Source organism: Pipistrellus kuhlii, unplaced genomic scaffold (genome assembly GCF_014108245.1).
Source record: "Pipistrellus kuhlii isolate mPipKuh1 unplaced genomic scaffold, mPipKuh1.p scaffold_m20_p_2, whole genome shotgun sequence".
NCBI classification, from domain to species: Eukaryota; Metazoa; Chordata; class Mammalia; order Chiroptera; family Vespertilionidae; genus Pipistrellus; species Pipistrellus kuhlii.
This window is the reverse complement of record NW_023425515.1, coordinates 153,815,969-153,830,388: the sequence shown is the minus strand read 5'-3', so window position 1 is coordinate 153,830,388 and position 14,420 is coordinate 153,815,969. Positions and strand designations below refer to the sequence as shown.

The 14,420-nt window shown below is 38.6% G+C and overlaps 1 protein-coding gene across 5 annotated transcripts in view; it reads left to right on the top strand.

Moving 5' to 3' along the window:
• Positions 1-14,420, top strand: part of ATG4C (autophagy related 4C cysteine peptidase) — a 79,877-nt gene that overhangs the window by 29,340 nt on the left and 36,117 nt on the right. For all 5 annotated transcript variants that reach the window (XM_036445660.2, XM_036445658.2, XM_036445662.2 and 2 more), the window contains one exon: positions 10,851-11,084. In XM_036445660.2, coding sequence (XP_036301553.1) covers positions 10,851-11,084 — 234 coding nt within the window. The remainder of the gene's footprint in view (positions 1-10,850; positions 11,085-14,420) is intronic.

Sequence of the window (14,420 nt, the reverse complement as noted above, 5' to 3'; positions counted from 1 at the left end):
TTTCCTTAGTTAAAATGTCAATCGATTAAGCATTGTAATTTTTCTTATGCTCCATGAACTGCTTGAGTGTGATATCCTGTGAAGCTCTATAGTAAACCCATTAGATACTCTAACTTCCACAGATGAGATTTGAGGAATGGGTTATAAAATGCTGCCCTTGATATAGCACCTATAATCAAACCTGGCAGACACCTATTATAAATACACTATATAATAATGTGAGAAGTTTAGAGTAAGATTTTAGTATTTTATTTTCTTAAGCAATAAAAAACAGCTGCAATTTTCTATTTCTACTATTCACTTTCTACAATAAAATGTAATGCTTTATATAATATTGAAGGAAGAGGGTTTTATTGCAGTAAATGAAAGCCAATAATGAATATTTGTTCAGGAGACAGTGTGACAAAACAGATGTGCTCGAGGCAGAGGTGTGTGAGTGCTGGGCTGCCCATTCACTAACAAGCTGGAGGGGCCAAAGGTGTCTCTGGGCCCCAGTTTTCTCATCTGGAGAATAAAAGAGTTTTATAAAATTCAGATCCAAAGAAACAGATAAAACAACTTTAACACATTAACTCTCACTTCATGTTTAAATAAGATAATCATTACACTACTCAAGGAAGACCCTCAGAGAATACTTTTTATTCACTTTTAAATGTTATTAATTTTATTCTCTAAGTTATTTAATACTCATTCTCATCCTGTCTCACTCATGCTGCTCCTCCCCCCAAATGCCTCCCAATTTACCTCTCAGACATCTTTGCCAGTAGCCACACTATACAGTCACGTAGCTACCACTTGTTACAAGGTATTAACTGCTTTCAGGGCATCCCTCTCACAAAAAAAGTAAGCTTCTCCAGGGAAGAGAGGATTCAGACTTCTCCCCTACCTCCAGTTGCTGAGCACTCACAGCTGTCAGTGAGTGTTTGACAAATGATTTATTTATTATTATTTTTTCATTTTTTTTATTAAGGTATTGTGTGTGTACATATCTTACCATTGATTTTATTAAGGCATTATATGTGTACATATCTTACCATTGCCCCCTCCCCACCCCTCTCCCATACATGCCCTCATCCCCCAGAGTTTTGGGACCATTGATTATGCTTATATGCATTCATACAGGTCCTTCGGTTGATCTCTTATCTTCCCCACATCTCCCTAACTTTCCCAATGTAATTTGACAGTCTGTTTCAGTGTTTCCCAAACTTCTCTCATGATAAGAATCACCTGAATCCCAACTAAGACGTGCTAAACTAGAATTTTTGGGAACATATAGGTAAAATTGTATACTTAACTAGTGAGAGCTCCAACCATTTAATGATTCGCTGAACAGCTACCAGAGTCATGCAGTAGAGCTCCATGCAGTGCATGGAAGTATATCCTGGAGCGCTCTCTAGATGTCAAGCTCAGTTTCAGGAGTTTTATGTCATTACTTCTCTTTAGGACTTTTCTATATTTTCTAAGTCTTTTTCATCAAATGATTATTAACATTCTTACCAGAAAAAGCAGAGGAAAGATGTTGCTCAGAGATTTTTTCCCACATAATATTGCCAATTCCTTCCTTATTCACTCATCAGGGGGAGGGGGAAAGAAGGGGTAACTTGAGAGAGAATCTTTTATTTATTTATTTTTATTTATTTAATATATTTTATTGATTTTTTTACAGAGAGGAAGGGAGAGAGATAGAGAGTTAGAAACATCAATGGGAGAGAATCATCGATCAGCTGCCTCTTGCACACCCCCTACTGGGATCGAACCCGTGACCCTTCAGTCCACAGACCGACATTCTACCACTGAGCCAAACCAGCTTCGGCGAGAGAGAATCTTTAGCCAAAAAATTAGGAAAGCTCATAGTGTCATAACATAAAAGGTTGTATGAAGTTGATGAGCAATCATAAAATTGTATCACAGGACTTTAGTGTCTTTATTGTGTTACGGATACTACCATCAGTTAGATATATTGATACCCTGTTTCCCCAAAAATAAGACAGTGTCTTATATTAATTTTTTCTCCCAAAGTTGCGCTAGGTCTTATTTTCAGGGGATCTCTTATCTTTCCATGTGCTAGGTCTTATTTTCGGAGGATGTCTTATTTTTGGGGAAACACGGTAGGTAAAGGCAAGGTAGTAGAAAACTTCTTTTAAGTTTGACAAATTTATACTAGGTTCTTAGGAATAGCTCTTTAAAAATGACTTAGAAGAAATCATGTTGCAGCCTTAGAAGAACAAGGCAGAGCATCATTCATCTGTAATTTTGTGTAACCAAATAATTCAATTCTCCATTGTAGAAAAGCCAAAATGTTTTACACATAAAGTAGGTATTTCTTAGTTTCCAGGATAACTAATAGAAATTGTCTGAAATAAAGACATTAAAAGCAAACCTTCATTGTGCTTGTACTTTATATTTTAGTGCTATGACCTTGTTTCTATGGAAATTTGATAATAGGCAAATGCTGAAATTGAGGTTTCTTATATCCCTTTATTGAATGTCTCCCCCAAATTAAAAACAAATTGAAACGAAAGTTTTACTATCATGTTGAACATAAAAAGGTAAATTCTGTACTCACAAACTCTGTTAACTGTTTTGACTTAACACTTTTTATCAGAATGCTTAATCCTTACCTGCTTTCTTACCAACTTCTCCTAAAGTTCTGTTCAGGGCAATTAAAAGTCATTGGGACAAACTCTTTAACATATATCAGCTTGTTTGCCTGGTAAATTCATGCTATTTTATGATGTCATTCTTTTTACTCTTATTCATTATAATGAATTTATGGACAGGATTGAGAGGTAGGTGTTGCCTCTGAAGTATATACAATAATTTTGAATGGAAATGTTCAAAACTAGGGTAAATTAAGATAAACTCGTTTTGTGGAGGAATTGTAAAACATGAGCTGCATTCTAAAGAGCTTTTAAAGCATCACAAGAACTGAATTTGGCATATCTATCACCTCCATGTCAGCTTCTGTTCAGTAGCTGTGTTACACAGTCATTTGAGATCTAGCTCTAAGTCTTGGCTTCTTCATTAGCAATAGAGGGTAACTATACATGGGCCTTATTTGTAGTTAGTTAGAAGGGTCAAATGAGATATACATGAGAGTGAGTTGTAAATCTTTTATTATTATTATTTTTTACAAAAGTACTTGGACATTTTAATGAACTTCCCTCCAAGTAGCTTCCAGCTACCAGGCCACAGGCCCCACCAACACCCTTAATCTTCTCCTCGGCTCTTCTGCTGAAGAACTTGGCCTTCACAGTGACAGGCTGCTTTGGGAGCCTTCCCTTCCTCAGAACTTTGTAGTAGCCGAGTGCACCACATCAATGATGGGAGCAACTCTGGTCTTGCTTTTGGCAGCATTTACCAGTGTCTGCTCACTGACCAGGGCCCAGTTTATCAAGGTTGACAGTTGGGCAGAAGTTCTGGTTCCTCTTGAAGTGGTAATGCCTCATACCAACTTCCCCAAAGCAACCTGGGTGATATTTGTCGAAGTTGATCCTGTGATGATGCAAGCCACCAGCATTACCGTGACCCCCGGGTGCTTTCGGTGCTTGCCGACACAACCGTGCCGTGGCTCACACGGCCCCGAAGGTTTCAGGTCTTTCTGAGCCTGGATGGCATGTCAGTGGCAAGAGCGAGTTGTAAATCTTTTTAAAAAAATTATACAAAGGCCCTATTTTGGTTTCTATCACTATCATCTACCAACTGGTTTGTAAAATCACTCAGGCTTATCGTACAGAACCAAGAATAACAGAAGTTTTTACAAATAATTACCGGTATTTGCTTTTTGTTTAAAGGCATAATTCTCATAATTAGTTCAGTTTTTCACAATGCTGTCTTAAAAAAATTCTGAAAAAAATAGTACTTTCTATTTATTGTACAAAGCCATGTTCCATCTGGGTGAACTCATAGGCTTAATCTAGCTTTTAATGAAATGAAGAGCTTAACTAAAGTTTAAATAGAAAAAGAGCTATTCTATATTTCCTCTATGAAATCAAATAATCTCTGGCATTTAAGTGAGACAAATGGGGCTTTAACATCTTTATGACAATGTTTTTTACTTAAAAGAACACAGTCTAGCCACATTGTTACCCATAATTATTTTAATTCAAACATTTTCTCTCCTTTTCCTCTTTTCTCCTTCTCTTCCCTCTTCTCGACCCCCCCCCCCCTTCAACAACAACACTTTAGAACTTTTACCTCAACACTTCAAAAAAAATTTTTCCCCCCATTGATTTGAGAGAGAGGATGGCAGAAGGAGAAAGAGAGAGAGAGAAAAAAAATCAATGATGAGAGAATTTTTGACTGGCTGCCTCCTGCAGGATCCCTACTGGGGATCGAGCTCGCAAACCAGCCATGTGCCCTGACCCGGAATCAAACCGACCTCCTGGTTCATAGGTTGTCTCTTTGAGCCAAGCCAGCTGGGCTTACCTCAACACTCTTGAAGTTGAACAGGATTCTATCCACAGGAGGGGAGAGGAGAGAGGGAGCCATGGAGACAAGTATTCTTGTGGAGGATCTGGCATTTAATGCCCCAAACTTTATATTACAAATTAAAGTCTAAATTTGTTTTCTTTTTTGAAAAAAAAAATTTTTTTTACACCAATAGTCTCATGAACACAATACCTTTCTTTTAGAACAGTCAATATAAAAGAGGAGTCTGTTAAATCACTGAAGTAAGACTAAAACATATTTGTTTAAAAGTGAAAATTTTAAAGTAATCAGAACTCCGTGGATTCTCCTTTGGGTAAAAAAACAAGCAAGCAAACAAAAAACTTGTTCTGCAGCCCTGGCAGGCACATTTCACATCATTCAGTTACTTTATATTTTCTTTCCCACAATTTTCTTGCCTTCTGTGTTCAAATTATAGTTGGAACAAATAAGGTAGCTTTTGTCTGAGACTCTGAAAGCAGCTCACTTAACACCATACAGCCTCTCCCATGCCAGTCTCTATTTTGAACTTAAATTACAAACCCTAAATTGTTTTCATGTGAATTGTCTTGACTATCAACTCACTTAACAGGTGGGAGCACAGCTACCACCAATCCCTTAACTTGATTCCTTCACTTAGGTACCACCTGGATAGGTAACAATGGATAAATACTCCCATGTTGGTATATTAAAGTTTTTATAGAGAAAGGAAAAAAAAATATACCGCAAAGTCTTCATATAGTCCCACCAGACCTTAAATAGAGCTATAAATTGGAAAGACTAAAAACTGGAGGGTGTCAGGCAGGTTTGAAAATGAAAATAGGGCAAAGAACTGGGCTTTCAGGTAGTTAAGAAACTGGCTAGACACAACGGGGAAGGAATTAGGGGTGGGAATGCCAGGCATAGCCTGTGTTGGTCCCTGGTCCTGCCCTGGGAAAGCCAGCTCCAGGCAAGAAGGAGCCTGAGTGGTTAGAGAGCACTGACTTTCTCCCGGATAGGGAATGCAGGAGGAGGAGGAGGTTTGTGGAGGAAGGTGACTTTTGGCTCTGTTATGGGGAACACCGAAGTAGAGCTCTCTGGTTGAAAGTTCGTTATAAATTGATTTTGGCTAAGTTTGTTAGGTGACATCCCAACTTACATTGTCAAAAACAGCACACATTAAATCAAACACACAAAAAAGCCATTAGAGAAATGTCTTAAAGTTAACATACTAATGCCACATTTTTTGTGATTGTTTTCACAGAGCAATTTGGAATCTGGTTTTAGTAAATGAGGCATTTTATGTAAAATAAAACTTAAATAAAAACATTTAAAATTGTATTTTTATTATGGTATATAAAAAGTTATTGAAGCCATGGGTATAGAAGTGATTGCTTTGACATATTTTTCTTAAAATCTGAAAAAATTTCAGCCAGTTTTAATTACAGCCACCCTCCATTTATCCTGTTCTTTCTTTTTGTATCTCTGATAAATGGCTCTGTTAGATTTTTCTCATGTCTCTGAAATTCTTTGGTCATATTTACTATTACTTTGTCTCTCAGTGCTATGTCTTCAATAATTTATTTAGTTCTTCTGGTTCTTTAATTATCTCCTGAGCTGTGTATAATTAATCCTTCACTAAGCTCCTGTTTTTAGTTATTATAGCTATTATATATTTTTATTTCTAGTAGTTCCATTGGGTTTTCTTTCCCATGTACTTGGTCAATTTTAATAGTATCTTTTCTGTTATCTGTCCATCTTTCAATACCTTCCCATTTTTTAAATAAATGCATATCTAATTTACCCCTCATCTGCTAAATATCTGTGCTCCTGAGGTTTTGTTTTGTAATTTGCTTAAATTCTGATTATTTCTCATATTAGCTTGTCTAATTGTGATAGTCAGCCTTGACTAAGCCCTCAGTATTACCAGGAATTCTCTTCTGTTTGCTTTATTAACTTTCCTATTTTTTTTGTAATGGATTTTTGTCAGACATTCTTAAAAATGTCTCCAGTTTTTTAAAGTTCTCCAGTCTCCTCTGTCATAAAAAACAACAACAAAAAAAACCAAAGCAAACAATAAAAAAATAGGTTTTTCCTTTGGTTCCATATATTTTACATTCATCTGACAAATGTTTATTGCACATCTACTATGGACTGAACTCTGTGGCAGGTGCTGAAGATTCAGGGCAGCACAAAATAAACATATTCCTTCTCTTTGGCCCTGGCCAGGTAGCTCAGTTGGTTAGATCATTGTCCCAAAAGCCAAGGTTGTGGGTTTGAAATCCGATCAGGGCACATACAGAAAACAGCTAGTGAATGCCTAAATAAGTGGAACAATAAATTTCTCAAATTAATACATAAAAATTTAAAAAACATATATTCCTTCTATTCTAGTATACTTGAAACCTGGAGGGATGCAAAAGTAGATTTAAAAAAAAACAGTATATAGTTATGCCTTGCATAATCATGTTCCAGTCAGTGATGGACCTCATATATCTGATACATGGTGGTCCCTTCCTCCTATATAATAAAGAGGGAATATGCAAATTGAATGTCATGCCATCACAAAGATGATGGCGCCCATAGCAGAGGCTGAGTTCCCATAATGATACCTAACTAGCAATCAGCAGAGATGTGAGGCTGTGCCTCCGCCTGATGGGGCTTGACAGGAGATCTCAGACTGTGTCCCCAGCCCCAATGCCAGGGCAGGGGACCTTAGGCCGCGCCCCTCTCCCGGACGGGCTTGGTAGGGGACCTGAGGCTGTGCCCCCCTCCTGGCGCCAGGCCAGGGGACCTGAGGCTGTGCTGTCCCCAACCTGTGGTGCTTGACAGGGGATCTCAGATTGTGCTCCCCTGCCCGGCGGGACTTGATGGGGGATCTCAGGCTGTGCCCTCTGCCTGGCGGAGGTTGACAGGGGATCTTGGGCCATATCTCCCACCTGGTGAGGCTTGATGGGGACTTCAGAGCACATCCCCTGCTCTGGCCCAGGCTGGGGGACCTCAGGCCGTGCCCCCCGACCCTGGCACCGGGCCGGGGACCTCAGGCTTCGCCCCAGCCCAGTGGGGTTTGATGAGGGACCTCAAGGCATGCCACTTGCCCTGGTGCTGGGCCGGGGGAACCTCAGGCCATGCTGCCCACCCTGGTGCCAGGCCGATGAACCTCAGGCCGTGCCCCCCTCCCCAGCGCTGGGCCAGGGGACTTGAGGGTGCACTGGGAGACCTGGGGCTGTGCCCCTGACCCTGCAGGGCTTGACGGGGGACCTGAGGCTGTGCCCCCTGCCTGGCGGGGCTTGAGTAGAGTGGGGCCAGCCGGGTCTGGATCTTGCCTAATGGGGGTGGGTCTGGCTGGGGCTGGGTCCTTGTGATTTTGAGGTGCCAGGAGTGGGCGGGGACTTGACTCAGCCCCGTGGTGTGCCCCAGACTCTGACAGGAGGAAGATTTTCATATCTATTTTACTAATTTTCTTTCAACTCTGACACTTCTATTATAGAGAAAGGGCAAATAGCAATATTAAAATATTTCCCCTAATTAATCCCCTTTTAATGTGCACAAATTTCGTGCACTAGGCCACTAGTAAGATTATAATGGAGGTGAAAAATCCCTATTGTAAATTGTATTAAAGTATAACATACCATTATGTATAGTACAGAATACTGGACAATGATAATAAATGACTATGTTACTGGTTTCTGTATTTCCTGTATTATATTTTTAATTGTTATTTTAGAGAATACTCTTTCTACCTATAAAATTTTTTTGCTGTAAAACGATGTCATGTTAGGCTACCAGAAGCTTTCTATATTTTGTGTTTACTACATCTCTTGATTGCATGATTTTCTCATACTTTATTTGACCTCGTGTAGTTTTGTAGAGTAACATGCTGTACAGGTTTGTAGCCAAGGATCAATAGGCTATACCATTTAGCTTAGGTATGTAGTAGGCTATATCATCTAGGTTTGTGTAAATGTACTCTGATGTTTGCACAACTACAAAATCACCTAACCATACACGTCTAAGAATGTGTTCCATGCATGACTGCAGATATAATTAAAATTGTGACAAAAGAAAATCAGTTAGATAGTGGAAAGTTAACAGGAAAACTAAGTTCATTTAGTACTAGCAGTTTTCCAATGATATTGAGAGTAAATATTGAGAGGAGTCTAGATCTTAAGATAATAAGGAAGTAACTACTTCTAAGTAGGAGGTTAGGAACTATATGTTTGGCAAGCCACAGGATGAGGTGTGAGAGTTACTAGAAACTATTGTATCAAGTTTTAAAGTTAAATGTCTCTAAAGTGGAAATTTTGGGCATATTTTTAATGCCATGTTCAATTTCCAGGCATTTTATTTTTAATTAACTTTAACCTCTAACATTGAGAGGTATTCATTGATAATGGGGCTTGGCTTTTATTCTTTTTATTATTGTTGAAACTACATGCTGCAACTTAGCTCCTTTAAGCTGAATATATATATATATATATACACATATACACATACACACACACACACACACACACACACACACTAAAGGCCCAATGCTTGAAACTTGTGCAAGGGGCTCAGCCCTCACAGCCCTAGCTGCCTTGGCTGGCCTTGCAGCCCTGGCTTTGTCTGGAAGGTTGTCCAGAAGGTCATCTGGATGCATGTTCTGCCGTTTGGTCTAATTGGCATATTAGCTCTTTATTATATGGGATATATTATACTAGAGACCCATTGCATGGGATTCGTGCACTGGTGGTGGGTGTGGCCTGTGGGGATCTGTCTGTTGTGGTAGCGCTGCTCATCCCTGTCAGCTAGTGATGCTCCCACTGTGGGAGCACACTGACCACCATGGGCAGCTCCTGCATTGAGCTCCTACCCCTTGGTGGTCAGTGCACATCATAGCAACTGGTTGACCAGTTGTTCTAGTCATTCCACTATTTTGTCGCTGGGCTTTTGTTATTGGGTGATTGTGATTTTTTCAAAATGGCCTTAAAGAATAGGTGCAGAAAGGATGAGGAATAAAAGCATGATAAAACTACTTGAGCAGCTAAAACCGGTTTGGCTCAGTGGTAGCGTGTCGGCCTGTAGACGGAAAGGTCCCGGGTTCGATTCTGGTCAGGGGCATGTACGTTGGTTGCGGGCACATCCCCAGTAGGGGGTGTGCAAGAGGCAGCTGGTCGATGTTTCTCTTTCATCAACCTTTCTAGCTCTCTGTCTCTCTCCCTTCCTCTCTGTAAAAATCAATAAAATATTAAAAAAAATTTTTTTTTTAAAAAAACAACAAAAAAACTATTTGAGCATCTTCTTGAAAGGTATTAGAAATTGAACTCCTTGGAATTGAGAGTTGTAGGCAGATTTATCTACCCACCATCCACCCACCCAAACCAACCAGCATTTATTGTGCTGCATTTTCAGGTTGTAAAGATTATTAAGACCCTCTCTCGGAGTAATCAAAGGATGTTAGTTCATTTTTAACACTAGTGTTTTATAAAATACTATTGGCCTGGTGCATGAAATTCGTGCAAGGGGGGGGGGGTAGGATAAGTTTCCTTCAGCCCAGCCTGCACTGTCTCCAATCAGACATCCCTCCCATAGTCTGGGACCGCTGGACCCCAACCATTCATCTGCCTGCCTGCCTGATCCTCTGCCTGCCTTCCTGATCGCCCCCAATGGCCCTCCCCTGCTGGCCTGATCTCGCCCCTAACTGCCACTGCCTTGGCCCCCATCACCATGGCTTTGTCCAGAAGGAAGTTGGAGGTCCGGAAGATGACTGGTTGACTTGGTATAATTAGCATATTACCCTTATATTAGAATAGATTGGGAAAACAGTGACCATAGTTTTCACATAGAAATTATATGGTAACCAATTTGAAAAAGTCTTTAAAAATGATATATATGGTTACAACAATTTAAAAAAAATTATATTTCTACATAAAAGGATAACTATAAGAATTTTATATTTTTACTCTATATCTTGGTTTTGATTTTATAATTTGAGTTAAATATTCATGACAGTGAATACAGTGTGCACATTTTATTTGATTTTAAGTTCAAACACATTTTTATGTATTGATAATTATGATATTTTTGTTGCAGACCTCATTTTAGAGAGCACTAATGTCTATATCCTGAGCCAAATGAGGCAAAAAGAAAAGATATATTTATATTATTCCCTCATAAAAGAGTCAATTATGTTTGGACTATAGGATATTATTATTAACAATGATATCACTGATAATATCTTATGTTAGTGCTAGAGTATACAAAACATTCAAAGTTCATTCTCATTTGATTTTCAGAATAGTCTGATTAGGATGAATAAGATTTATCTTCATTTAAATAGAAAAATAGATTAGAAAAATTGTGACATACTCTGTAGCATATGGATAATAGTGGCATATAATACCGTTATTGACATCTCAGCATATGTTTTGACCATAATTTATATTTTTATTTTGCAGATGAAAATAAAATGTTACCTGCAAGATCAGGATGTACAATAGAAGATCATGTGATTTCGGGAAATGTAGACGAATTTCGTAAAGATTTTATTTCAAGAATATGGCTGACCTATAGGGAAGAATTTCCTCAAATAGAAGGCTCATCTCTGACAACAGACTGTGGTTGGGGCTGTACATTACGAACTAGCCAGATGCTATTGGCTCAAGGACTCATACTGCACTTTCTTGGTAGAGGTAAATCAAATCTCTGTTTTTTTTGTTTTGTTTTGTTTGTTTTTTAATTTGAATGCCAGCTTTTAAACTGTATACAGTTCCCTGTGGTTAATTTCTTGACTCCCTAATGTCTTCTAAAGTTGAAACTAATCTAACATATTGCATCTTTATTGAAGTGGGTCAGGTATGGCTTTTTATAATTCCCCTTTTAAAAACACATGTGGAACATAACCTATTATTCTTGGCTACTACTTGAATTAAGTAAGTTTAATTTTTAGTAGCCTTTGTTTTGGTGTGGTTATTACTTAATTACTAGAGGACTGGTGCACAGTTTCATTCACCAGAGAGGTCCCTTGGCCTGGCCTGCACCCTCTTGTAATCCAGGACCCCTTGGGGGATGTCGGAGAGCTGGTTTTAGCCCAATCCCCACAGGTCAAGTCGAGGGACCCCACTGGTGCATGAATCCGTGTACCAGGCCTCTAGTTAGCATATGACTTTTGGTTAATCTCTTCCCACCCTCCCTTCTCCCCCCTTCACTCTGAGATTCATCATTCTGTTCCACGTTTCCATGCCTGTGGTTTCCGCTCCTGCATTGAATGTCTGCTTCCTGGTGGTCAGTGTGTTGCCATAGCTACTGGCTAGTTGGCCAGTCAGCCAGTTGCTTAGGCTTTTATATATTATAGATTTTTAAAAATATATTTTATTGATTTTTTACAGAGAGGAAGAGAGAGGGATAGAGAGTTAGGAACATCAATGAGAGAGAAACATTGATCAGTTGCCTCTTGCACACTCCCTATTGGGGATGTGCCCACAACTAAGGTACATGCCCTTGACTGGAATCGAACCTGGGACCTTTCAGTCCTCAGGCTGACACTCTATCCACTGAGCCAAACCGGTTTCAGTTATATATAGATTTTTGATTGAACTCTCTGGATTATCTCCAGTTCAGTAAATCCTGGGCAGGTCAATAGCAGTGACTTTGAGCAGATAGTTAATATTTTTACATTTAAATTTACATTATTGTAACAAATTTTACACTGCTTTCTTTATTTTCTCTCCATATATCAATAATACTTTAAAATTATTTTTATCTTTATAGATATGATTGTAATCAGTTAAACTGATTAGGCATTTCTTTTCTTTTTCTTTTTTTAAAATATATTTTTATTGATTTTACACAGAGAGGAATTGAGGGATAGAGAGTTAGAAACATCGATGAGAGAGAAACATCGACCAGCTGCCTCTTGCACACCCCCCACTGGGGATGTGCCCGCAACCAAGGTACATGCCCTTGACTGGAATCGAACCCGGGACCTTTCAGTCCCCAGTCCCACGCTCTATCCACTGAGCCAAACCAGTTTCAGCTGATTAGGCATTTCTTAATAAGGTCATTATACTTAGTCTTTTAGACTCTCAAAAATGTTATTGATACCTAACTTACATATATCTTTTTTTTCTAGTGTTCTACCTTCCTTACCTTTCCTATTAGTACATTTTTTAACAATGTGTACATTTGTAGGAGGATTTTAGTTTACCATTTTATGCTATTCTATATGGTTACTAAGTGCTGTCATTTTTTGTTAGTTTTTCTGAATGGATGGCAAATATTTAGTTACCTTTTTATAGGGATTATTGATGAGATCATGTAGAGCAGTGGTTCTCAATCTTTCTACCACAACTCCTTAATACAGTTCCTCATGTTGTGGTGACCCCCAACCATAAGATTATTTTTGTTGCTACTTCATAATTGTAATTTTGCTACTATTAATGAATCGTAATGTAAATATTAGGTTGAGAACTGCTACGGTAGCAGGATTGCCTAAGACCATCAGAAAACACAGATATTTACATTACGATTCATAACAGTAGCAACGAAAATAATTTTATGGTTGTGGGTCACCACAACATGAGGAACTGTATTAAAGGGTCCAGGCATTAAAAAGGTTGAGAACCACTGATGTAGAGAATGTTTATTCAAAAGTGATATGAATAATGCAAGGAAGAAGAATTTTTAAACTCTGGGATGGATTTATTTGTAGTCTTGTGAAATCAGGGGCAAGAATTGAAAAAAAAAAAAGCATATCCAGAATTGTCTATGTGTGCCTGAGTTTGCTATTTGCCCCCCCCATCTCTCTCTCTCTCTCTCTCTCTCTCTCTCTCTCTCTCTCTCTCTCTCTCTCTCTCCCTCTCTCTCTCTCTCTCTCTCTCTCTCGCTTTCTTTTTTTGGAGGAGGTCTTTCTTTTCTTTTTTTTTCTTTTTTTTTTTTTAAAGTATATTTTATTGATTTTTTACAGAGAGGAGGAGAGAGGGATAGAGAGCTAGAAACATCGATGAGAGAGAAACATCAACCAGCTGCCTCTTACACACCCCCTACCGGGGATGTGCCCGCAACCAATGTACATGCCCTTAACCGGAATCGAACCTGGGACCTTTCAGTCCCCAGACCGATGTTCTACCACTGAGCCAAGCCGGTTTCGGCTGGAGTCTTTCATTTTATGATTCCCCCCCCCCCCCCCCCCCGTTTTTATGTAATACAGTCCAATTTTAGAAATTATAGAAACTATAGAAGAGTCCAGAGAATAATATTGCTACTCAAAAATAAGCATTATCGATATATTGACCTATTTTTCCACTCATACCTTTATTTGCCTTTTTAAAAAAGTGTACTTATTTATTTATAGTATGTTTTTATTAATTCCAGAGAGGAAAGGAAAGGGAGAGAGAGAGAAACATCAATGATGAGAGAGAATCATGGATCAGATGCCTCCTGCACTTTTCCTTCTGGGGATCGATCTAGCCCGCATTCTGGGTTATGTGCCGTTATCATGTGCCTTGACTGGGAATTGAACCATGATCTTCTGGTTCATAGGTTAGCTAACACTAAAGCACTGAGCCAAACTGGCTGGATTTTATTTGCTTTGTTTTTTTTGTGTGTGTGTGTGTTTTTTTTAATTTATTATTGAAAGTATTACATATATCCCTTTTTTTCCCTCCATTGCCATCTCCTTTTAAAATCAATTTTATTGAGATATAATCTACATGTCATAAACTCACTCATTTAAAGGGAACAATTCAATGATTTTTAGTAGATTTACAGAGTTCTGCAACCATCACCATAATCTAATTTAGGACAATTTCATCATCCCCTAAAGAAACCTCATATCTATTAGTATCTACTCCCAATACACTTCTGTTCTTTATGCAGTTATTAATCTATCATACTTTCTGTTTCTATAAATTTACCTCTTCTGAGCTTACTATTTTAGTTTAGTAACCCATCTGAGTTTAAATGTTGTATACTTATTTTAGTAGAATTGTTAAAGTCTTAAGTATTTAAAAGATCTGAACACCTTGCTT